At 43.4% G+C, this 24,864-nt stretch overlaps 2 protein-coding genes across 2 annotated transcripts; both read left to right on the top strand.

Moving 5' to 3' along the window:
- Positions 1-5,853: 5,853 nt before the first annotated feature.
- Positions 5,854-8,678, top strand: LOC119278429. Its single transcript, XM_037559779.1, has 6 exons — positions 5,854-6,128; positions 6,949-7,030; positions 7,359-7,428; positions 7,600-7,731; positions 7,916-8,044; positions 8,204-8,678. Exons 1-6 carry the CDS (start codon positions 5,903-5,905, stop codon positions 8,369-8,371), a joined length of 807 nt encoding a protein of 268 aa, XP_037415676.1. The 5' UTR covers positions 5,854-5,902; the 3' UTR covers positions 8,372-8,678.
- A 15,506-nt stretch (positions 8,679-24,184) lies between these two features.
- Positions 24,185-24,499, top strand: LOC119282174 (putative glutaredoxin-C2). The gene has a single exon (XM_037562492.1). It carries the CDS (start codon positions 24,185-24,187, stop codon positions 24,497-24,499), a length of 315 nt encoding a protein of 104 aa, XP_037418389.1.
- The last annotated feature ends 365 nt before the right edge of the window (positions 24,500-24,864 follow it).

Here is a 24,864-nt window from a genome sequence, read left to right as displayed (position 1 = left end):
TTGTTGGATATAAGAAAAACAGAAAAAAAAAGAGGCAGTGCAGGCTCTTTGCCGTCCGCGGCAGACGACAAAGACCCCTTTGCCGTCGGTGGCAGACGGCAAGGGGGGCACGTGGCGCCCACCTGTGCTTCCTGGGGTGGACCATTTGGCCAATTTGCCGACAGTGGCGGACGGCAAAGACTTCGCCTTTGCCGTACGCCGGGCGGACGGCAAAAAAAAAATGGGCGCTGAGGTATTGCTGATGTCACCTGACGGATGGCAAAGAGGCGCACTAATTTGCCGTCCGCTGGTGGACGGCAAAGGCCGCCGTTAGCCGCCTAACGGAGTGACAATGGCGGATGTGCCACATTTTGCCGTCCCCCCTCTTTGCCGTCCGCCGCTGTAGGCAAAGGGCTCTTTGCCGTCCGCCTTGGAAAGCAGACGACAAAGGACCTGTTTGCCGACCCTATCTTTGCCGTCTGTGTTTGCCGTCCGCGGCGGATGGCAAAGTGCTTTGCCGTCAGCCGTCCCTGCCTTTGCCGTCCGCCATGGCAGATGGCAAAGTACTGGATTTCTGTAGTGTTGATCGACTGTTCTTTCCCTGAAAACACAACCAGCACAACTATCCAAGTGGTCCTTGGAAGCATCGGTTAGTCCATTATAAAAGATATCAAGTATTTCATTTTTCTTAAGAGAATGATCAGGCAAAGCATTAAGTAACCGGAGAAGCCTCCCCAAGCTTGTGGGAGACTCTCTTCTTCAATTTGGACAAAATTATATATTTCCCTCAAGGCAGCTTGTTTTTTATGAGCAGGGAAATATTTAGCAGAGAAGTAATAAATCATATCCTGAGGACTACACACACAACTAGGATCAAGAGAATTAAACCAAGTTTTAGCATCACCCTTTAATGAGAACGAAAATATCTTAAGGATATAATAGTAGCGAGATTTCTCATCATTAGTGAACAGGCTGCCTATATCATTTAACTTAGTAAGATGTGCCACAACAGTTTCAGATTCATAGCCATAAAAAGTATCATATTCAACCGAAGTAATTATCTCAGGATCGACAGAGAATTCATAATCCTTATTAGTAACAAAGATAGGTGAAGTAGCAAAAGCAGGGTCATATTTCATTCTAGCATTTAGAGATTTCTATTTCAGTTTAACTAATAACTTCTTAAGATCAGATCTATCATTGCAAGCAAGAATATCTCTAGTAGTTTCTTCATCCATAACATAACCCTCAGGAATCACAGGCAATTCATACTTAGGGGGAGAACCTTCATCATCACTATCTTTAATAATATCAGTTTCAAGAATTTCATTCTCTCCAGCCCTAGCAAGTTGTCATCAAGAAATTCACCTAATGGCAAAGTAGTATCAAGCACAGAAGTAGTTTCATCATAAGTACCATGCATAGTAGAAGTGGCATCATCAATAACAAGCGACATATCAGAATTAATAGCAGAAGCGGGTTTAGGTGTCGCAAGCTTACTCATAATAGAAGGAGAATCTAGTGCAGAGCTAGATGGTCGTTCCTTACCTCCCCTTGTAGTTGAGGGATAAATCTTTGTTCTTTCATCTTTCAAATTCCTCATAGTGATCAGCAGATATAAATCCCAAGTGACTCAAAGAATAGAGCTATGCTCCCCGGCAACGATGCCAGAAAATAGTCTTGATAACCCACAAGTATAGGGGATCGCAACAGTTTTCGAGGGTGGAGTATTCAACCCAAATTTATTGATTGGACACAAGGGGAGCCAAAGAATATTCTCAAGTATTATCAGTTGAGTTGTCAATTCAACCACACCTGGATAACTTAGTATCTGCAGCAAAGTATTTAGTAGCAAAGTAGTATGGAAGTAACGGTAACAGTAGCAAAGGTAACGGTAGCAGTTTTGTAGTAATTGTAACAATAGCAACGGTAAAGTAAATAAGCAAAGCACAATATGTGAAAAGCTCGTAGGCAATGGATCAGTAACGGATAATTATGTCGGATGCGTTTCCTCATGTAATAGTTATAACATAAGGTGACACAGAACTAGCTCCATTTCATTAATGTAATGTAGGCATGCATTCCGAATATAGTCATACGTGCTTATGGAAAAGAACTTGCATGACATCTTTTGTCCTGCCCTCCCGTGGCAGCGGGGTCCTAGTGGAAACTAAGGGATATTAAGGCCTCCTTTTAATAGAGTACCGGACCAAAGCATTAACACATAGTGAATACATGAACTCCTCAAACTACGGTAATCACCGAGAAGTATCCTGATTATTGTCACTTCGGGGTTGTCGGATCATAACACATAATAGGTGACTATAGACTTGCAAGATAGGATCAAGAACTCACACATATTCATGAAAACATAATAGGTTCAGATCTGAAATCATGGCACTCGGGCCCTAGTGACAAGCATTAAGCATAGCAAAGTCATAGCAACATCAATCTCAGAACATAGTGGATACTAGGGATCAAAGCCTAACAAAACTAACTTGATTACATGGTAAATCTCATCCAACCCATCACCGTCCAGCAAGCCTACGACGGAATTACTCATGCACGGCGGTGAGCATCATGAAATTGGTGATGGAGGATGGTTGATGATGACAATAGCGACGAATCCCCCTCTCCGGAGCCCCGAACGGACTCCAGACCAGCCCTCCCGAGAGAGATTAGGGCTTGGCGGCGGCTCCGTATCGTAAAATGCAATGAAACTTCTCTCTAATTTTTTTCTCCGTGAAAGAAAATATATGGAGTTGGAGCTAAGGTCAGTGGATGTTCAGGGGGCCCACGAGGCAGGGATCGCGCCCAGGGGGAGGGGGCGTGCCCCCCACCCTCGTGGACAGGGTGTGGGGCCCCTGATGCTATTTCTTTTGCCAGTATTTTTTATTAATTCTGAAAAGTTGCTCCGTGGATTTTCAGGTCATTCCGAGAACTTTTATTTCTGCACAAAAATAACACCATGGCAGTTCTACTGAAAACAGTGTCAGTCCGGGTTAGTTCCATTCAAATCATGCAAGTTAGAGTCCAAAACAAGGGCAAAAGTGTTTGGAAAAGTAGATACGATGGAGACGTATCAGACATCGAAGGCCATTTGAGGAACATATTCTGGGCTGATTCACAATCCCGGATTGACTATGTTGCCTTTGGTGGTGTCATGGTGTTCGACAGTACATATCGGTCTAACAAGTACATGCTTCCGTTTGTTTCATTTGTTGGTCTGAACCATCACCGCAACACAGTTTTGTTTGGGGTCGGTCTAGTGTTAGACGAGACAGTTGCATCATACCAGTGGCTTCTTCATGTATTTTTGGAGGCAATTTCCCAGACGACATCCATTTCAACAATCACCGATGGGGACGGTGCAATGCCTAGAGCAATAGCTATTGTCTGGACTGGAATAGATCATCGTTTGTGCACGTGGCATATTGAGGAGAATATGGTGATGCACCTCTGCAAGAATAAGCTTGAGGAATTTAGGGAATTCATTTACCACCGTTGGGATGTTGATGAGTTTGAGAAAAGATGGGAGGCTTATAAGGTTCGGTTCAAAATAAAACCAACGGGGAAGAGGTCGTCATGGGTTAACAAGATGTACGAGTTGCGACACAAATGGGCTGCTGCGTACACAAAGGATAGATATTTCCTAGGCATGATGAGTAATCAGAGGAGTGAGTCTCTCAACTTAAGGTTTCATGTGCACCTGAACAGGAAGATGCAACTTGTTGATTTGTTGCAGCATGTTGAGCACTATGTATCCATAATGCGTAAGAATGAAGCAACATTAGACACAGTAGCGACACATACGATACCCTTCACTAAGCTGAATGCACACCCTCTGGAGATTGCTGCCTCTTATATTTATACAACTATGATGTTTCCAAAGGTAAAACGTCAGATTATCGAAGGAATAAATTGGCAGGTCACAGACCGGGTAGTGTGTGATGGTTTGGTCGTGTTTGGAGTTTTGCGCAAAGTCCCATATGATAAAGTCCCATATGGCATGGATGCTACAGAATTGCAAGGTAAGGAAGGTAAGGATGCTGAGGACTTGCATGCGAAAAACTTGGATGCTGACAACCCCAATGACTTATAATGATAGTATTTGCACATTCATGAAACTCAGCATGCTTGTAAACAAATTACCTCATGCAGTAGCGTAGAGCATAATTTTTATGTTGGTATATATAAGTTGTATTCGTCTGTATGAGTGTTTAAATTGTATACCATGCTGAATCTAATCACACTTGCACATCCATTGAACCCAGGATGCTTCTTTGCCGCCATATGAGGAGTTCATAAACGGATTAAACACGCAGCAAAGGATGTACATCCAGTTGATAGGACTGGGTGGACTTCTCAAGACATCTAGTATCAAAATTAGACATGTACTGTGCATGGCCATCGCTAATTTATATGATGCAGAGCAGGATGCCTTTATCATCAATGGGAGACCATGTAGGATCACACTAAAAGATGTAGGTTTCTATCACGTCAATAAACGTGATTTTAACACATATATTTGTGCTCTCCTCTTTAATGCTCCAGCCCCCTCTTCGGTTAAGATCCTTGTGAAATCAATCAGAAGGGTGCGTAAATGCGATTAAATTTTGATAATCTTAGGATTACAACATAAAGCTAAAGTTGAAAAGCAATGGAAATTTAGACTCACCACTTATTAGAGGCGTGCACCTATACATGCCACTGAAAACATGGAAAAATACCATAGATGTATGGGACAAATGGGACTCCACTGATACGAGCATACTAGCAGCAATGCCATTACGATTGCGCATAAAACTAAGGTCAATCCAGAAAATTGCTAACCAGAACTTATTAGAGGCCTATACAACTACTTGCACCCCACTAATGACTAATGTACTTCTGGCGTGCTCCTATGAGCCACACATCTCTAGTAATCTACACCTGACATGCCTGCGGACCCCATTTACTTGTGACATGTGCTTAAGTCAGCATGACACATGTATGCGTTATAACAGCTCTTAGGGCATGGCCAATGGGTGGCCTCAACCTGCTGCCCCGCAGGTCCACCTAGGCTCGGATTTAGGTTCGGACAAAAAGTTGTAGCCTCAGAAGAGCTAGTGCAGCTTGCAGAAGAACCAGCCTCTTCGGTGTAAAAGCAAGAGAAAGATAGAAAGGGGCAGCTACGCTGATGCAAGCAAAGAGAGAGATGGAGAGAGCTGAAAAGAAACACCATGCATGTGAAGGAAGGTGGGTCCGCTATAGAGTGTAGCCTCCGTTGGCCAAAATAATTCACAAACGGTGGTTTGATTGCTTTTTGATTAAATTAATAGCTGAGGCAACACCAAGGTGATGCCCTCATTGTACATGCTCTTACGAGTGTCGCGATACTGATGGTGTGCAACCCGCACACCGCCAGTAGCACGTCACTAGCACAGGGTTCCTTAGATTAGTGTGTGTAGTAGCTATCGTGGCCCATGTGGCGTGCATCGAAAGGGCCGGTCAAATGTCTTGCGTGGTGGTTGAGCCACTAGATGGCACCTAGTTTATTTTTATTTTTTGTGGGTCCCATGTGTTAGTTTTTTGTTTGACAATGTAAAGAGCATTTCTTATCTTGCGATAATATAGTCGTTTTAGTACTGAATAATGTATTGCGGCAACTTTGATTCATCTGCATTTGCATTTGAACACTTTTTTGGGGAAGGAAGAGGCGAGAACAATGTACAAGGGACAATCTTTTCATTTTTTGAGAAGTATGTTTTCTTTCCAGCATTTTTTGAGAAGTATGTACTACTAGGGACAATCATAAGCCCTGGTTTCTGGGCCATTTTTCGGACTGAAGCCCAAGCCCATATCGATGTCGGTTTCCTCCTCCAGTCCAGTCCAGTCCAGTCCACCGCATCGGCGAGAGAGGGGAAGCGCAGGTGGGTGCGTGATGGCCGCCGTCGCCGGAGCCGGAGGAGGCGACGAGATGCTGCTGCGGCGCTCGCGCCGGCGGCTGCCTCTCGCCGACCTCACGAACCTCTCCTCCGCCGCCTCCGCCATCACCCGCCTGAAGCGCAATCCCCAGCACCGCACGAGCCCCGCCAGCAGCGCCAGCAGCATTGGCTCCTCCACCGTTCCCCGCATCCCCACGCCTCCTCCGCCCGCGGCCCTCTCCGGTGAGCAGAGCAACCTCTCCCTTCCCTTGCTTATTCAGTAAGGGCCAGCTTAGTAGCTAGGGTTTCGCTGGATTCGGGAATCACTGGCTTGCTTGTTCCTAGCCTTGCCTAGCGCCCCTAGCCTAGGGGTTGCTGATTGCTGAATGCTGATGGATCCCCCATCCCATCCCTGCTGACAACCGCCGCTGCTGGTGAATTTGATCCTACCAGCAATATTGGCGTGCTTAATTATCCATTCACTGCCCATTCAGGCTACTCTAATTTGTGCTCCTCTACTAATTTGATAATCCCAGCCCTAGTTTAATTTGTGCTAAGCTGAAGCAACTAGGCATGCTGTACCTGGATGCTCTCACCTGTGCTCCGCTCCAAGGCAATCGCTTCTGTTGCCCAATGTTACCGGAATGCTCTGCAGAAAATGGATAGTCTTTCTTCTCTGTTGTCATGTGAAAACTATTCCTCCCTTTCTTAGCTTCACTGACAGTAAGTAATATTGCGCCTTCTGTTTCTTCATATTGGAAAGAAGAAAAGGCATTTGTACTAGTTTCCACGACGAAAGAAATTGAGAATGGAATTTTTTTTATGAGAGAACGTTCGTGCGACGCAATTGAGTAAACAGTCATCCGGTCAAAGAATAAGAGAACTCCACACTTGCTAGTCAAATTCACTATGTCTCTTCCGACTTTGCTCCTCGTAACGCTAGCACTTTGATTGGTTCCTTTATTTCATTTGATTTCCTTTTTTTTTTGCCAGTAATTAATTACTGTGAGTTAGACCGCTGATTGGTTCCTTTATTTGATTTGATTATCTTTTCTGGCACTAGTTTCTACGACTAAGGGCAAGGATAAATCCACAAGGGAGCTTCAAAGTTCCAATACTCATCTAAACAAGATTCAAAGGATCAGGTATGTTGTATATCAGCACTCCACTCACCATGATTTCCATAGACTGTTCCAGCACTTACTTGATGAATATTGGGAATGCATTACATCATTTTTAGAACTGTGGGTGGGCATTATTACACTTAAAATCATCTAGTATTCTAGCTTTAGTCAGCTCCACCTCATGTTTAACTAAAACATCCATTCATTTGTTCCACTTTTTTTTCCTGCTGCTCCTCTGTGTCAAACTCTGTGTAACGGTGAACACCGACCACAATTCCAAATAGCAAGTTATAATGATTATTTCATATTGATTGATTGATTGATTGATCTCTCCTTTGCATACCTCCAGTAAACCTAAGGTGAAGACTGCAGGCGTGCTACCTGAGACGTCATCTCCTCCCAGCAAAAACACAAGGAAGGTATATGCACATATGTCTGGTTTCTGCTCAGCAATCAGTATGTTAACTATTTACATATGGAAATTATGAGATCTCTCCCTGTTTGCCACCCAGCAGGTCTTTCTCCATTCATGATAGTCTCTGGTAACATGAACTCTTTCTTATTTCCTTGCTGCTGTGCCTGGATTTCAGATAACCAGGAAAGAGCAGCCGCGCACAGAGTCTTTGATCATCCCCTTGTATGCCTCTTGTAAAACAAAGGCGAAGACTAGTGGAGACGTGCTGCCTGGGGCATCAACACCTCCCAGCAAAAAGATAATGAAGGTATGTATATATGAGCTTTCTGCTCAAGTATTATCATGTCAACTTTTTATTTGGCATCTAGCAGCCCTCCCTGTTTTACTACCCTGCGGACCTTTCCCCGTTCATGAAACTGCCTTTGGTGTATTTTGAAAAGAAGGTGAACTCCTATCTTATTACGTCGCTGTGGTGTTTGCATGAATGTTAGGTAACAAGGGAAGAGCAGCCGCGCACAGAGCCTTTGATCCCCCCCTTGTATGCCTCCAGTAAATCAAGGCTGAAGACTGGAGACGGGCTGCCTGGGGCAACTTTGCCTCCCAGAAAAAAGACAAGGAAGGTAAATATATCCAGCAGGCCTTGTTGTGGAAATTATGAGGTCCCTCCCTGTTTATTTCTCCATTTGTGGAACTGCCGTTGGTTTTACTAGAAGAAAAGAAGGTGAAGTCTCTTATCTTATTTTGTCGCCGCTATGTGTGCATGAATGAATGAATTGTAGGTAACAAGCAGCAGCAGGAAAGAGCAGCTGCAGATGGAGGAGATGAGTTGCGATGAGTCCCTGGGACCGAGCGAGGATTTCATCAAGGAGCGAAGGGCCTACTTTGCGGAGATCGATGCGTTCGAGCTGGTAGAGGAGTTTGTTTCATCAGGAAGCGACGCAGAGTAGACGTTCATTTGCACGGCCAGCCTGGGTAGAGAGAGATTAGCCGAGTCTTAATTCTAGAGCGCGGAGTCCATGAAGTAGTAAAGTGTTGAGTCCTCAAGATTGGTTGCTGCCTCGCAATTCCTCTGCTGACATGATGGTAGTCGTTAAGCTGGTGACATGATGGTAAGTACAGTAGAAAATATAAGGTGGTGGTATGTATGTATAAGCTAGTGTAATGCGTACTAGGTATCGTCTTGTGAGCACTTAGGTATTGTGATGACATGTATCCATGCAGAACCTGCAGAAGAAAATGGTGGAAAGAGTATGATTGCTGTGGAGCCGGATCCCCTGACGTACGGCCACCTGACGTTGGGCCACTGACGCGTGGGTCCGGGTCCACACGTCAGCGAGTGCGCCGTACGTCAGAGGAACTGCGTCCGTAGTTGTTGGTTGGTTTGGAAATACTCCCTCCGTTCCCAAATATTTGTCTTCTAGAGATTTCAACAAGTGACTACGTATGGAGCAAAATGAGTGAATCTACACTATAAAATATGTCTATATACATCCGTATGTGGTAGTCCATTTGAAATCTCTAAAAAGACAAATATTTTAGGAACGGAGGGAGTAAATTACTGATGCATAGTATTAAAATTTCACATGGTATGATCATTAGATGAATTGTGGCGCTGGTAGTCAAATACAAGGTCACTCACATTCTTCTTTTGGTGGGGCACTGGCATTGGGTAGACAGGCAGTGTGAATTATGATGGCATATGCTAGGTGTGTAACCTGAATGTACAAGAGGACACAATGATTGGTGGGCTGTTGTTTGGTTGAAGATGCATTTTATTTTATTTTATTTTGCGAATCAAAGATGCATTTAGTTTAATTTAATTAATTTGGTACTATGTATTGCTACCTAGGCTACGTGCTCTAGTATGTCATGGAGCGATCAGCTAGCCATGTTTTCACATTTTCTAGCGGAGCATGTATGTACAGGTAAAGGATCCACCGTTCGCAACTGGCCCAAGATGCATGCTGCTTCTGTGCATATAAGCGAAGTAAAGAGAGTTATTGAACTAGGAGTAGATATACCCAGCAAAGTTTTGAGCGGAATACAAATACCTGATACACATATGTCACTTCCGAACCGTCCAGTCTGATAAAAACGAATATATCTCCTTGCCAGATGTTCTGTTCATAGCCACTCTCTCGCTCTTCTCCCCCCGTTGTTCTGTTTGTCGCCATTGGAGCGCCTCTTAAGTCTTAAGGTTAGATCTCTGCTTTATCTTCTGATTTTTCCACATTGGCAGCTCAAACATACATCGGCGGTCTTCTACGTTTGGATAGTTGCAAGATCTTTTCAATTTTTTTTATCTCTTTCTTGCTTGCCATTGTTTTCGTCATTCTAGGGTTCGGTTGTTTCTATATATTAGTAATTTGTTGACGGTTGTTTTTTTGGGGTTGTTTAGGTTGAACCAAGTGCAGATGAACAGAAAGTATTGACGCTTTTTTTTCCATCTATGTTCTTCCATTATCTAATTTCCTAGACTCCTTCTTAAGAAGAATCTACCTAAAAACGCGTTTAATGGATCTATGTGTGATTTAACAAATTAATTTTTATCTTTTTGAATAATTAATCTTAACAAAAATGCATATGATGAACTTTAAGAGATAATTAGTTGAACAAATTTGCTTTTATGGTTCATAAATTACATATTATTCATATTCAGTTTCATTTTAGTTGGGAAAAAGTCACAAGTGTTATAATTTTGATTACCATATGAAATATTGTTATGTGAACTGTATTGGAATGTTTGATTATGGCTTTAAGTGTAGTCTGGTTGCCAGTACATTTTTATGAAATTACAATACATTTTGTTAAATATATTTGTTTAGCATTTCACTACTTATTGATGTCGTATGAACTTATCAGATGGACGATGAAATATTAAGAGGGGAACATTTATGGATCTACTGACCTTTCTTGAAAGGCCTCAAATATACATTGAACCAAGGAAAAGTAGAAATAATTTTTGTGTGTTCTATCAATTACTATTTATGTAATTGACATGTATATGATCATTATAATTTTCATGTCATGTAAATATGAAATCATCGATCAATGATACTACAAGCCTTAAACAAGGATGCAATTTATCAGATGATGATGATGCTATATCTCTACCAAACTTAAGGTTAGTATTCTAATATTAGAAGTTTTAACTCTGCATCTTTATCAAAAGAAATGTTTTGTCTTATAAGTTAACTATATGGTTGATAGAGTTCATCCTAGGCAATATTGTGACTATCAACAAAGGTGCATTCAACTGTAATAGAAGAACATTCCTATGGTGAAATCACTAATATCGACCAAGCAAACCTAGATGAAAAGGAAGAAAATTGTGCAACAAATGATTGTAGTATCTGTTAAAAAAGTATTATGAAACATGGTTTAATTAATTTTTGTCAATTATATTATAATAATATTGCATATTTTGTCTTAGGGAAACTAAACTTTGATGCTCTGAAAATTGGAATGGGGGATTATTGCGCTGACAAGTCGGTACCAATATTTAAACATCAATTTGGCATAAAATTTGAATCAGTTGCTCAATCATTCGGATTCTAAAATTCTTACTCTTGGGTGCTTGGATTTAGCATAAGATTTGGAGACGTATATGACATTGTCAAAGGTGTACGCATGATGCAAGAATTTAATTGTCAACTAGCAGTAGTAGTAGTAATATTATAATACATAATAATCTTCTTAATCTTGTGTAGTTTATTATTTTAAAAATGACGTTTTATATGATTTTAGAGAAAAAAACAAGAATATAAAGTTTTCTACAACAAGATGTGGGTGCCAAGCTAGATTGAGAATACACATAAATGACAAAGCAGAATGGTACATCACTGCATTGACGAAAGAACACAATCATCCATTGGTGGAAAGTTGTGCTAAGAAGAAGCATTTGCATTCACATCAGCATATTGACAAGCCAACTAACGAGCTAATAAGACACTTGAGAGATAATAATGTTCCAGTTGGCCGTGTCAATTCAATAATTAGTGGGTTGTATGGATCAACGGACAGTGTTCCTTTTAGTAAACGGAAGCTTCGAACATTATGTTCAAATATTGCAACTGAAAATCTGTTGAGTTAAAAAGAGGAGAATATTTATCTGTTGCGACAGTATATTCAAATATTGCAATTGAAAATCTGCCAAACTTATGTAGAAATTCAGAGATATGCTAGCAAAGGATGATAGATTTGCGTTCATTGCCTAGGTTGATGATGGTAATACACCGAAGTCCCTGATGTGGACTTGTTGTAGAAACAAGGATTTATATCAATATTTTTGTGATGCAACTAAATTTGACACGACGTATGACACAAATGTATACATGATGCCTTTTGGAATGTTTATCGGTGTCAGCAACCACTTTGATAGTGTTATATTTGCTAGTGTCCCGTTGAGTGAAAAAGAGGAAAATATTTAGTAGGCATTCTCAAAGTTTATAGCAATGATGGGAGGAAAGCCACCTGTTACAATTCTAACTGGTAAGAAAAATAATGTCAATTTATTTCTATTTGTATGCAATAATATAATCATTCTAATGATATAGAAAATTATTTGCTGCTCAAGCAAGAGCAATGACTAATGCAATAACTTAAGTGTTCTCCAAAACAAGCTGCAGATGTCACGTTTTTCACTCGGCTCAAGAACTTATGGCACATGTTTACAAAAAATATCTACCCTTTCCTGATGATTTTCATAAAGTGGTGAACCATATGCTAACAACTGAAGAGTTTGATATTGGATGGAGACTGATCACTGAGAAATAAGGAATTGAAAAATGCACCTTTCATGATAAGAGCTTATGAATGTAGGAAATTGTGGGCAAAGCCATATTTTTATGGAGTATTTTGTGCAAATATGTGTAGCACACAACGTAGTGAAAGTGCAAACATGGTTCTGAAAAATTCTTTATCACGTAATTCTTCACTGAATAGTTTTATAACTCAATGTACTAAACTTACTGATGACAGAGACAAATGCAGATAATGAACGAAAAAGCAAACAGGTATATCTTACATAATCATATTTTGTCTTATTGCATTCGAGGTTAGCAAACTTTTCATTACATAAAAAACTAAATCTATTTTCATTTCTTTTTTTAGAAAAGTCTAAAACTACAATGGGGTTTTCCGTTCGAAAAACATGCTTCAGTCATATATAGAAGCAAGATGTATAAATTATTCAGCAATGAACTGCTGAAATTAGCTTCTTATGTTCTTGTCCCAAGGAGTGACACAAATATATTTGTGGCGAAGCATGTTCAGGCCGAACTAATATATATATGCTTGGTGCAAAGTAACATACAGAATAACAGTGGATGAATCAGTTGGTTATTATACCTGTGAGTGTGGTCTTTATCAACATTTTGGTGTTTTTTGTAGCCACATCATAGTGGTATGTCCCTAAAAAAATGATACTTATTAATATTTGATACAATTAAAAAAATTACAAGTTCTCAATATTCTATAATATTGTTCTTGTATCATGAGACTTGCATGTTTTCATAAACAGAGGGGTACTGATGATACCGAAATTCCACATAATGAAGCGATGCACCAACCAAGCAGGGTCGACAACAGTTTAATACAAGAATTAAAAGTTTTATTGGTGATACTGGTGAGGAATCAAGAAATTGTCGTCATAGAATTTTACAAATTGAAGCGACAATATTATCCAATCAAGGTGAAATTGATCAGGAAGCATGTGTTACTCTGAAGAGAAACTTTTCTCGTGCAAAGAAAGAATTGACAGAGTATAGACTATCTCCGACAACAAACTATAGGATTTATCTGACAGAAGTATTTTGATATTGCAAGTGAAAATTTCCAAAAAAAATCCATTCAAGTTGACAGGACTATTTTACAATGTCAAGTTTTACAACATTTTTATTTCTAAAAAGACGCATGACAAAAATATTCTAGCAACATCCCTAATAATGCTCACCTAGCAATTTTGCAGAATTGCCGTGGCAAAAATTACCATGGGAAAAAGTAGAATGAAGAGTAGAACCAAAAAATATGACCAAAAACTTGCCATGGTAGATTCAAAAGTTCAAATTTTCCATGCCGTTTTAATTTAAATTACCATGTGTTGTATGAGAGATTTTCTGCGTATGTAGAATAACACAAATTATGGAAAAAATGACATGACAGATGTATATTGAAAATTGCCTTGGTGTTTTAATTAAAAATGCCATGCTTTGTATGGAAATTGCCATGGAAAAATAGAATGAACAATACAAACACAAATTATAAAAAAGTTGCCATGGCAAATTCAGATTTAAATTGGTCATATTTTTTAAAAAAGGCACCATGTTTTGTATGGCAATTTGTTGTGGAAAAAACAATGAATAGTATAAATAAAAGTAATGAACAAAAAAATTCCATGGAAGATTGATATTAAATTTTTTCCATGCTATTTTAATATAAATTTCCATGTGTTGTATGAGAATTTTCCGCGTATGTAAAATAACACAAATTATGAAAAACATGTTGTGGCAGATGTATATTGAAATTTTTCATGGCGTTCAACTAAAAATTGCCATGGAAAATAGAATGAACAATACAAACACAAATTATAAATAAAGTTGCCATGGTAGGTCTGTAATAAAATTTGCCGTGATATTTAATTAAAAATTCCCATGATTTTTATAAGAAATTCTCCGGGTATATAAACACAAAAAAAAGAATCAAAATTTCCATGGTATATGCAAATTAAAAATCCCCATGGTCTTTTAGCTATAACTGTCATGCTTTGTATAAGAACCATTGCATATGCATATTAAAATTTGCCATGGTGTTTTAGCTGTAATTTGCCATGATATTTTGCAGTGTATGTAAACATCATGAAAGGGGAACAAAAATTGCCATGGCAAATGCCAAAATTGGAATGGTGCATGAAAAATGAAATTAGAACCCTATGTAGAACATGCCAAAATGATCCTACCTCTCATTACGATAGTATTAGCATGGCAACTGTGTGTAATGCGGAAAATATGTAAAGAAAAGTATATGTATAATGGCAATGTGTGCGTATGACGCCAAAAGATGACTGCCTACTATGATGGTAAATTTTGTTTTGCATGGCTAAATTGAGTAAAAACTCGTGGTATTGGGGAAAAGAGAGCTAAATTGCCATGGAAAAATGTGTGAAAAACTATGCAAAACATGTCTACATTGGTAAAAAAAAGCTCCTTGAATCATGGCAAAAAACATGGCTATGTGGATACAGATTGCCATGGAATAGTACAAAATGGATTCACAAAATTTGTCATGTCATTATAAGAAATATGGCGTGCCAACAAAATGAGGGATACACAGAAACTCTAACAAAAAAAGGTTTCTAGTGTAAATGGCAAAACAATAACAAAAATTGTCGTCATTTATAGACTGGATGCCCTAAAAAAACTGCAATGTAAACATTGCAATTCCCTGAAACTGATGACATACATGGCAAAACTTTGACAAAAAAATGTAATCTAAGAATTGCTACCCCAGTGAACACTTCTCTCGATAAATGATATAGAGTTTGGAGCTCGGGTATAAAACCATTAATCTAAGAATTGCCACCACCTTAACACTTTTGTCAAATAGCAAAACCGTGGGCGCATTGGTAGATTTGCCATGTTATAGAGCATAAGTATATTGCCATGTAATGGAACGTTTTGTTCTTAAATTTGCCATGCTCCACAAACACTTGGTTTTGGTGAGAAGTAGGGAACATAAACATGGTGTTTGTGGAGCATGGCAACTAATTAGTTTGCCATGTTCCCTACATGCTCCATAGAAAAAAATGCCATCTTATTAAGAAAGTTTCCATGGTGTAACTAAATTACCAATTACCATGGTGTTTTGTGCGCTTGTCTAGCCGATGCACATGGAGATAATCTAGTAGATATCTGCTCTCTCTTCTCTAAAACCGATGATGATGCTCCTCTAAAAATATAGTGAGACTGCACTCATAAAATCTGTTATGCCTCTACTGTCTGATGGCATGGCAATTTTGCGAAAAATGAAGTTTACAATAATGAAGAGAGATGGTTGAATAGGATGGTACCTGCAGGGAAGGGAGGGATCCAACGCCGGAGTCTTGTACGGTGAGTCGTCATGGTCGTCCAGCTCAAACTACGGCTGCGGCGTCACCTCGGCGACATGCTCTGCACCCCACTTGGGGTGGCACGAGCAGATAAGCGTGGGCCTCTGCCGCGTCATTAGCCCCCGTGTTAACGAGGAAGGTGGACCACGGTGAGCAGGGACATTACGAGGCCTTGCAGCTCGACGAAGTTGAGGACCGCCACATCTGTCCTCAAGCCCGAGCCTTTATGTCTCCCCCAAACTTATGACTACAGGGAGCACCACATCTGGGGAACATGTCGACGTTGTCTCCTCGCCACACCTCCTCGAGCAGCGCCACACCTCGAGCAGTGTCGTGTCGGGGACAACTCTGCTCCCCATCCATGCCTAGCCTCCTCGAGCAACGCCGCCGCGCCTCCCTTCCATCTCTCCGACAACTCTCTTAGCCCGAAATCCGCCTACCGCATCACGCGCGTGAGCCTCGGCCTCTGCGCCACGCCACTGCGCTACTGCTGGGAAACGCCGTTGGTGCCATCGCCGGAGAAAACAAAAGGGGAGGAGGAAGGAATAGGCGATGGAGTGACGGTGTGGGAGAGAAATGGGAGGGGGAGTGGGGGAAGAAGGATGGGAAGACAGAGGAGTGAGGGGAGGGGAGGGGAGGAGGCATTCGCGGCGATGGTCCTCTATCCTGAACAAAATGAAAATCTGCCATGGCTAATTGTTTGTGCTCTACGACTCGTGCATGGAATCAACGGTATGTAGAATGTTCGGCCCAAATTCCTAAAAAATAAGCGTCAATTTTTAATCAATTCCACAAAAGATGCAGTTTACTCAAAAATTGAATTTTTTAGAGTCTTTTTAACACTGTTTTTTTAACTAGTTTAAATGTTTTTTAGATAAAAGGTTTAATGCCCGGGGTTAAATTAATGATGCCCTTACAGCCGAGGACACGAAGTCCAAACAACCAATGATACATACAACACAAACCCCCAAAAAAGCGAAATAAAAAGCTCCGACAAGATACATGGATGCCCAGGAGCAGCAAAACAACTCAATACAGGTAAGAAAATGAGACCCTAGAGCCCTCGCACATGCCCGAAGCGCCAATGATGTGAATGGAGCCATCTTGAAAGGGGATCAGCCGAGAAAGGGGCTATGACACTGCCATCGCTTGGGCGCATGGCTGACCAGTGCCATCCTGTTCCATCGTTAGAAGGAGCCCCTAGCTCCTCGCCCGGCTCGAAGGGCGCTGCACCGTCGGATGATGGAATACTCACCACCCTAGAGCGTGATGAAGACTAGTGCGAGAGCACCAAAGGGAGGTCTTCGAGCACAACCGCCTCGCCAAACCACACTCGTCATGAGAGCACGATGCATGGACTGCACACACGACGAGAAGAAGCCACCAGCTCACCCTGGCGACCAGTAGCATGGACCTTGCTCACTTGATGGGGTCTCCAAGGACACAACGACACATCGCCGCCACCGCCCAGTCTAGAACTTGCCATCCCATGGGTTTTCACCCAGAGCTAATGGTGAATGTGACCACCCACAATGACACCTTTAAGGAGGGAAATGGTGCATAAGAGTGTCGCCATCACGGACACCGACGCGACCAGGAAGAGCTTTCGCTCAGGACTAGACCCCACCAACTAGGTCCATCAGCCATGGTCAACCAAGGAGAGATGCAAACGACTCCCGAAACAGTCCGAATGGTAGTGACGGCCACACCCGCGTGTCGAACGCCACCTGAGTGAGCCACCTCGCTGCCCACATGGACGAGGCGACACACAAGCACCTGCGCAACGACACCTATCGAAACGATGCCGTCGTACCCACCGTTCGGAGCCGCTGCTCTGGTGACAGAAGGGACCCAGCCTTACCCACCACACGCATGGCGGTGGGCCGCAAGCATGCAGCTGGCCGCCCCTGCTGCCGCACTAGCGCAATCCTGCCACCCAATGCCCCCAAAACTTGCTCCTTTCACCCGCACAAAGACGAACCCCAGATCTGGGTTGCCGGCACCCAAAATAAGCAGCCATAGGGGCCACCAACAAGAGGGAATTGGATCCTCTAACATAAAGAAGGAAAGCTAGAGAAACTACAATACCGTAACTTCTCTTCTTTCAATCCATAAGATTAAAGCTAAATGATTTAAATTAATTTAAAAATTACTAATCTATTGTTTACACTTATAGCAATTACATACAGGCAAATTGATGGTGAAATAAAATTAGTTTTAGATTATTTATATCTATAGTAAATGCCAACGGCAAACATCCTGCTAACAGTCCCTAACTTACCTTCTTCATTTTACATTAGGTTAGCACTATAACACCGCGAGTTTCCTTCCCTATATGTTAGAGGATCTAGTTAAAATGTTGAAGTTGACCTCCGCTCATTCTCGCGACGATGGACGTCACGACCAGCTACGGCAGTGCGAGCCGGCCGACCGACCTATCACCTATGGATGCTGATACGAGCTGCCTAAACCCGCGTGCGGGAGAAACGAAAACGTGAAATGAAATCCTGTGTGCGCGCGATTCGATCTGATTTATATACTACTCCTACTACTAATTGATACTCGCTTTCTCCACGAGAACTAAGTGAACTACGCGAATATATGCATGCGTGCGTTTGGGCGCGTTTGGCCTCAGACCCGGATCCTATACTTGGTTCAGCTTTCGGTTGGTTCCCGTCCGTCGAGAACATGAGCCGGTCGACCATCTCCACGGCTTCCACCTGCCGACGTGCGCCGCCGCCACGCAGGCCGTTATCGGTATACACCGGCGACCGGCGCCGGAGGGAAAGGCGGCTGGATCGTATCGTGATCGCATATTGGCATAGCATCTCCGTCAGGTAGGATTGTCCTGTCTAGGCAGGAATCGGTTGACCGGCAGCTGTGCGCGCGGGCGGGCGGCAAGTACGTAGTAGTACCCGCATGCAGCGACATGGCCGGTTCACATCGGGCATCGCATACGTACGTAGCTACGCCTGAAAAATATGTAGGATGGCGTATTGACACTTGAGAGCTCTGAATCTCTGATTACTTATATAAGCACTCACCAAACCAAATTTTGGGAAAGCATATTGCTACCATTGCAAGTTTTTTCTTTTAGTTTTTTGCTTCTTTAAAAAACACTTTCAATCTATTCATTTTCAATCATGATAATACAACGAACACTAAAAATAATAAAAATTACATCCAGATCCGCAGACCACCTAGCGACGACTACAAGCACTGAAGCGAACCGAAGGCATGTCGTTGTCATCGCCCCTCCCTCGGTGGAGCCGGACAAACCTTGTTATAGTAGACAGTCGAGAAGTCGTTCTGCTAAGGCCCCATAGAACCAATGCACCAGAACATAAACCGCCGCGGATGAAGAGTGCATATCGGAAGGATCTAACGCGAAGACACACTAACAAAGATGAACGACAAACAGATCCGAGCAACTCCACCATAGACAGATCCGCCGGAGACACACCTACACATGCCCATCGACGATATTACATGCATCACCGAAACAGGGGCTAGGCGAAGAGACATTTATTCCATCTTCAGAGAGCCGCCGCCGTCTTGCCTTCCTCAGCAGGACACCAACCTTAACAAAACTCAAAAAGAAAATCTAAAAATGAAGCCCTCCCATTAGTAAGGGCCGAGATCCACTACCCCTCCATGCCCCTAAGGCCAAGGTGGGGTGGACCAGCGACGGTGCCGGAGGAAGGCAGAGAACCCTTCTGCGGAGACGGCAACCGGCTATGTCGTCTCACGTAAAGAAGTGAATCATTCTTTTATGTGTGTGCGGAAGATAATGAGTTCGCCATCAAATCAATTGTTTTGTACCACTCTTTGCTTTGTATTTTTTATTTCCCGAAAGGTTTAGCTGTAACTAAATTCTGTAGTGATGGTCATAGGTTTGGTTGGTCGACTTTAATATATGGCATTTCTTCTTTCTTTCTTTGAAAAAACTGACATTTTTCAGGAAAAAAAGCTGACATCTTGATTTAGCTATGCATGTCTTGTTTTAGTGGATGTACATCTTGCTTTTTTTTAGCGTCAAAACCCCACTTTATTAACCTATCGTAGGAATCTCATCTGAGACAGTACTGAGAATACAATCTGAGGGAACTAAGTCCGAAAAGCCCGAAAGACGAGAGGTAACACCTAACTTAGCGAGCAAATGGGCTGCCCCATTAGCAGTCCTCCTGACCCATGTGATCTTGAACTCCTCTCTAGTCCTTACCATAGCTTTCACCTCTTCAATCACTTGTCCCACCGGCAATAAGTTGCGCTCCATCCCAGCGATCATCCTGGCGACCACCTGTGTGTCCGTTTCCACGTGCAACTTCTGAATACCCCGCTGGATTGCCAATTGCACCGCTTTCCTACATGCTAGTATCTCTGCTGTCTCTGGCTTGGGAAAGTCTGGGAAAAAGTGGGTGGCCGCCCCTTTGAATGCGCCCTCTTCATCCCGGAAAATGATGCCAACACCACCGCCCATCCCTTCCTTAACCATGGCCCCATCAACCTTAGCTTTCACCCACCCTATCTCCGGTGGTTTCCATTGTTCCTTGACAACATGTTTTTCAGTTGGAGCCCGGACCCCATGAACCTTCTTCCATTCTTCCATCAGTGTCGCTACCCTTCTCGCAACCTGCATAGGATCCTCAATCCTCCTTCCTTCCCGCGCGTCGTTTCTGGCCAGCCACATCACATATAGGCCTTGTATCATCATAGATTTCGCTTCCTCATCTGCCTCCGTCAGCCACTGCAGCATCCAATCCGTGAGTCGACTCTGGGAGCATGCCGAGACAGGTGGGTTAGCCACCTTCACCCCCAACACCGAGCCCAACTCTTTCCAAAATCTAGCCGAGTGGCAACATGACCAGAACCAATGATGTAGAGACTCCTCACGCCCACATGCTGGGCAGAACACCCCGTCCTTGATATGCCTTCGCAGTAGCTCAGCTCCTACTGCCAACCCATTTTTCATCAGTCTCCATGCATGTATAATCGCTTTGCCCGGTGCACTGGTTCCCCATAATGCCTGCCAGCCCCGGTGCTTCGGAACTGAAGACGATGAGCCCGGCTGTCCGGTTCTTGCTCTCTTCTTGTCCATGCATAAGTGATAGGCCGACCGGACCGTAAACTGCCCGTTGTTTGTAAAATTCCAAGCCGGGACATCTTCCATCCCATGACCCCCTATAGTGATCTGAAATATATCTTGCACATCATCCGGAGTAAACATTGCATCCAATGTGGCTCGGTCCCAGGCATCACCATCTTCATTCAGCAGATCACTCACCCGCGATATTCCATGTACGTAAACCTGGCCCAGTGGCCGAAGGTATCCTTTCCTCGGTACCAGTTATCATGGTGAATTCTTATACTCGTGCCATCACCCACTCTCCAGACCAATCCATCCAACAATAGATCTCGGCCATGTAGAATACTCCTGAACGTGTACGAACCTCCACTCGGACAAGTGGCATTTAGGATTGAACCATCCAGGTAGTATCTAGCCTTCAAAACGCTGGCACAAAGAGAGGACGGGGAGTGCAGTAACCTCCATGCTTGCTTTGCTAAAAGAGCCTGGTTGAAAGCCTCCATATACCTAAAGCCCATTCCTCCATCTTTCTTACTCATGCACATCTTCTTCCAGGCTATCCAATGAACCTTCTTTTCACCGTTTGCTTCACCCCGCCAAAAGTTCGAAGAGATGGATGTCAGGTTCCCGCACAATTTCTTGGTGAGTTGGAAGCAGCTCATGGTAAAAGTTGGGGTAGATTGGAGGCCGGATTTTACCAACACCTCCCGTGCCTTCTTCGACAAACCCTGCCCCTTCCATCCAGTAACCTTTCCCTTAGCACTTTCCTTGACATATTTGAACGTCCCCTTCTTTGAGCTACCAACAATGGTAGGAAGCCCTAAATATTTTTCACTTAACGCTTCCGACTGAATTCCAATGACCTCCTTAGGATGTTCTTTGTGTGTGTTGGAGCTACCTTTCCAAAAGAAGATAGAAGATTTTTGCATATTCACTTTCTGGCCGGAAGCCACTTCATAAGCCTGCAAAATGCCCTTAAGCGTCTCAAGATTACCTTGAGAGCCTTCAAGAAACACGAGGCTGTCATCCGTGAAAAGAAGGTGGGCTACCGTGGGGCCAGTGCTCCCAAACGATTCCCCCTTGAGCTCACCAGCCCGCTGTGCCTGTTTTAATAGAGCCGAAAAACCTTCCACACAAAAAAGAAACAGGTACGGTGACAAGGGGTCCCCTTGGCGAAGGCCCCTCGACGGCATAAAGGTGTGTGATATCCCTCCATTAAGCTTAACGGAGAAATGAGCCGACGTGACACAACGCATGATCATTTGAACCCAAGACTCGGCAAACCCAAACCTGGTCATCATCCTTTCCAGAAACGACCACTCAACCCGGTCGTACGCCTTCAACATATCCAGCTTGATAACACAAAGCGGTCTCTTCCGGGTTCTCTTTCTAATAGCATGGACACACTCATAGGCGACCAGAACATTATCTGTGATAAGCCTCCCCAGTACAAACGCGCTTTGCTCCTCCGAGATCATGATTGGGAGGATCACCTTTAGCCGGTTCGCTAGCACCTTCGTAGCGATTTTATACAACACGTTACATAAACTAATCGGTCTAAACTGTGACATCAACTCCGGTGAGTTGACTTTAGGAATCATGACAATGACCGTATCATTAAACGTCTCCGGTGTTGCTACCCCGTACAGAAAATCTTTCACCCTGTGCACACATCATTCTTTAGCAACGACTAGTGTCGTTGATAAAACATCGCCGGAAAACCATCCGGCCCAGGGGCTTTGGTTGGCCCCATTTGAAACAAAGCCGTCTTAATTTCAGCTTCCGAAAACTCTACCGTCAATTTTGTGATAACAATCCGATATACTCCCTCTGGCGCAAAATATAAGAACGTTTTTAACACTACACTAGTGTTAAAAACATTCTTATATTATAGGACGGAGGGAGTAACTTATAGCCGCATCATCTAGTGAAATATTTCTTTCCTCTCTCGTCAGGCGGGTAGGGCAAAGCTTTCCTCTCCTTGATCTCCGCTGATGAGCCCGTGGATTCGTCTTCCCTATGTCTGCCGCTCCGACGTCCGGTGACGGTAATAGGAATCCCGGTGTCTCAACTTCGGTTAGTAGATATATTGGGCGTTTAGTTCTCACAGGGAGACGCTCGGACAGATGATAACGCTTCTTCATCGAGTCAGTCATATCTGGGTTCATATCCTCCTCAAGGTCGTCCATGGTGACGGATGGAGCTCCAGCGTAAATTGCATGTGCTCGGGGTTGGCGAGGTTATAGGGTTTCTTGTCGTGCGTACATGACGACGAGATTTGGTTTCAGGTTCTTCAGATCAATTCAAGTGTTCAACGACGATGACCCCGGATGTGAGGCATTGGTCCTTAGAGCATCTCCAACAGGCGCCCAAAAAACTGCTCCGCGCGCTAAAAACTATCCTTTTGGGGCGCTGGAGACGCTCCAACAGATGCTGCATAGTGCACGCGCTAAAAAGCGCTATCGCACGCTGCAAATGTTGGGCAATAGATTGCGTGCGATTCATAATTTGCATTGCGTGTTTTTTTGAGCGCGCGTTTTTGGGCATGTGGAAAACCAATGTTGGCCGCGGCGCGCTAAAAGTGCTACAGTGGTGCTCTAAAACTATTTTAGCACTCAATATTTTTGCGCCTCTGTTGGAGATTCTCTTAGGGGCATGTGCACGAACACATCCTGGCTATCATCGACAAGGCCAGGTCAGCTCCGGTATGGAAGTGGCAACATTAATTAGCTCATCGGTTTGATGGCCGCAATGGTTGTTTGGTGGTCTAGAGACCTTGATGTATTTTTTTTTATGTTTGATGTATTTGTACTTCTCATGAATTTCTATAATACTTCTGGTGAACTTTTGATGGATGATAAGAGATGCATCAAGTATACATCCCACAAATTTTACTACTTTTGTACGGAAGGCTTATTACATATTTATTGTACTTAATGTTTACAGAGTGGAAATGATGCACTTACATGGTTCAGGCTGCCTTCTGGTTGCATGCTTATTCTGCCGACATTCACATGGTATCAGTGGACGCTTTATTCTTTGAGTACCTACTGCCACCTAGTCGGTGTTGGAATTTCGTTGCCTACTTATTCTTCCGACATCAACGTGGAAATTCATGATGACGATGCGGTGACACGTCGAGAATACATGGTAGCCCGATTCAAGCAAGTCGAATATTAATTCACCTCCATTTTCAGTTATTCGAAACACCCGTACGCGTTAAAAAAGAACCATATCGCGTACGTCACACTCATCGTACAAAGTTTAGTAATTTCGCGAATAATATAGGTAACCGTGAGATTTTGCGCCTCCCAAAAAGCAATAAAAGTGGCAGAATCTCTTCATAGAGAACACTTATATATTCTTCCCCGATTAGCCACGCACAACGTGATATTGCACAGATCACCCCATCACTCTAACGGTCCACTTGCCCCCAGTCATCATCTATAAATAGCTAGCACCGTTTCGGGCCATCTCATCACCATCACAAACAAAAACATCGCTAGCTAGCTACCTCAGGATAGTTAAGATCGATCAATCGAGATCTAGGGAAGGAGAGAGCTACCAGCAATGGCGGAGAGGGTGAGGCGGCTGGCGTCGCAGCGCGTGGTGGTGATCTTCGGGACGAGCAACTGCTGCATGTGCCACGTGGTGAAGACGCTCTTCACGGAGATGGGCGTCAGCTGGACGGTGCACGAGCTGGTCAAGGACCCCCGCGGGAAGGACGTTGAGAGGGCGCTCGCTGGCATGGTCGGCCGGAGCCCGCCCGTGCCGGCGGTCTTCATAGGCGGCGCGCTCGTCGGGCCCACCGACAAGGTCATGGCGCTGCACCTCGGCGGCCAGCTCGTGCCGCTCCTACGCCAGGCCGGCGCCCTCTGGCTCTGAGCTAGGCAGCCTCTTACGAATGCATGGCTGATGCATGCATGGAGTACTAGCTTGCAGTTACAGAATTATGCTACACTACGTGTGATCACAATATGAGAATCTACCTTATGCATACATTTTTTTTGAAAAGGGAGACTCCCCGGCCTCTGCATCAGAACGATGCATATGGTCACATTTATTATAAAATAGAGTAGTTCAACAAAGTCTTGCAGTCTGCAACAAAAAGAAAAGCTGGCTCACAAAGAGCAACAGAAACAAAGACAAAAAAGGCCCAAAAGCCACAACCGGCTGGCAAAATATAGATAGGTAAACTAATCGCCTATCATATTACATGACCGCCATCCAAACCGGTTGAAGATATCCCG

The sequence above is a fragment of the Triticum dicoccoides genome, chromosome 3B (genome assembly GCF_002162155.2).
Source record: "Triticum dicoccoides isolate Atlit2015 ecotype Zavitan chromosome 3B, WEW_v2.0, whole genome shotgun sequence".
Classification (NCBI taxonomy): Eukaryota; Viridiplantae; Streptophyta; class Magnoliopsida; order Poales; family Poaceae; genus Triticum; species Triticum dicoccoides.
The sequence above is the reverse complement of the archived record's forward strand: the minus strand, read 5'-3'. Positions and strand labels throughout refer to the sequence as shown.

What these genes read in the sequence shown, in the direction of transcription:
- LOC119278429 (XM_037559779.1), top strand. Translation starts at nt 5,903, where the DNA reads ATGGCCGCCGTCGCCGGAGCCGGAGGAGGCGACGAGATGCTGCTGCGG. An exon ending in CCAGCAAAAAGATAATGAAG is followed by an intron (nt 7,732 to 7,915) that starts GTATGTATATAT and finishes CATGAATGTTAG; the next exon opens with GTAACAAGGGAAGAGCAGCC. An exon ending in CCAGAAAAAAGACAAGGAAG is followed by an intron (nt 8,045 to 8,203) that starts GTAAATATATCC and finishes AATGAATTGTAG; the next exon opens with GTAACAAGCAGCAGCAGGAA.
- LOC119282174 (XM_037562492.1), top strand. Translation starts at nt 24,185, where the DNA reads ATGGCGGAGAGGGTGAGGCGGCTGGCGTCGCAGCGCGTGGTGGTGATC.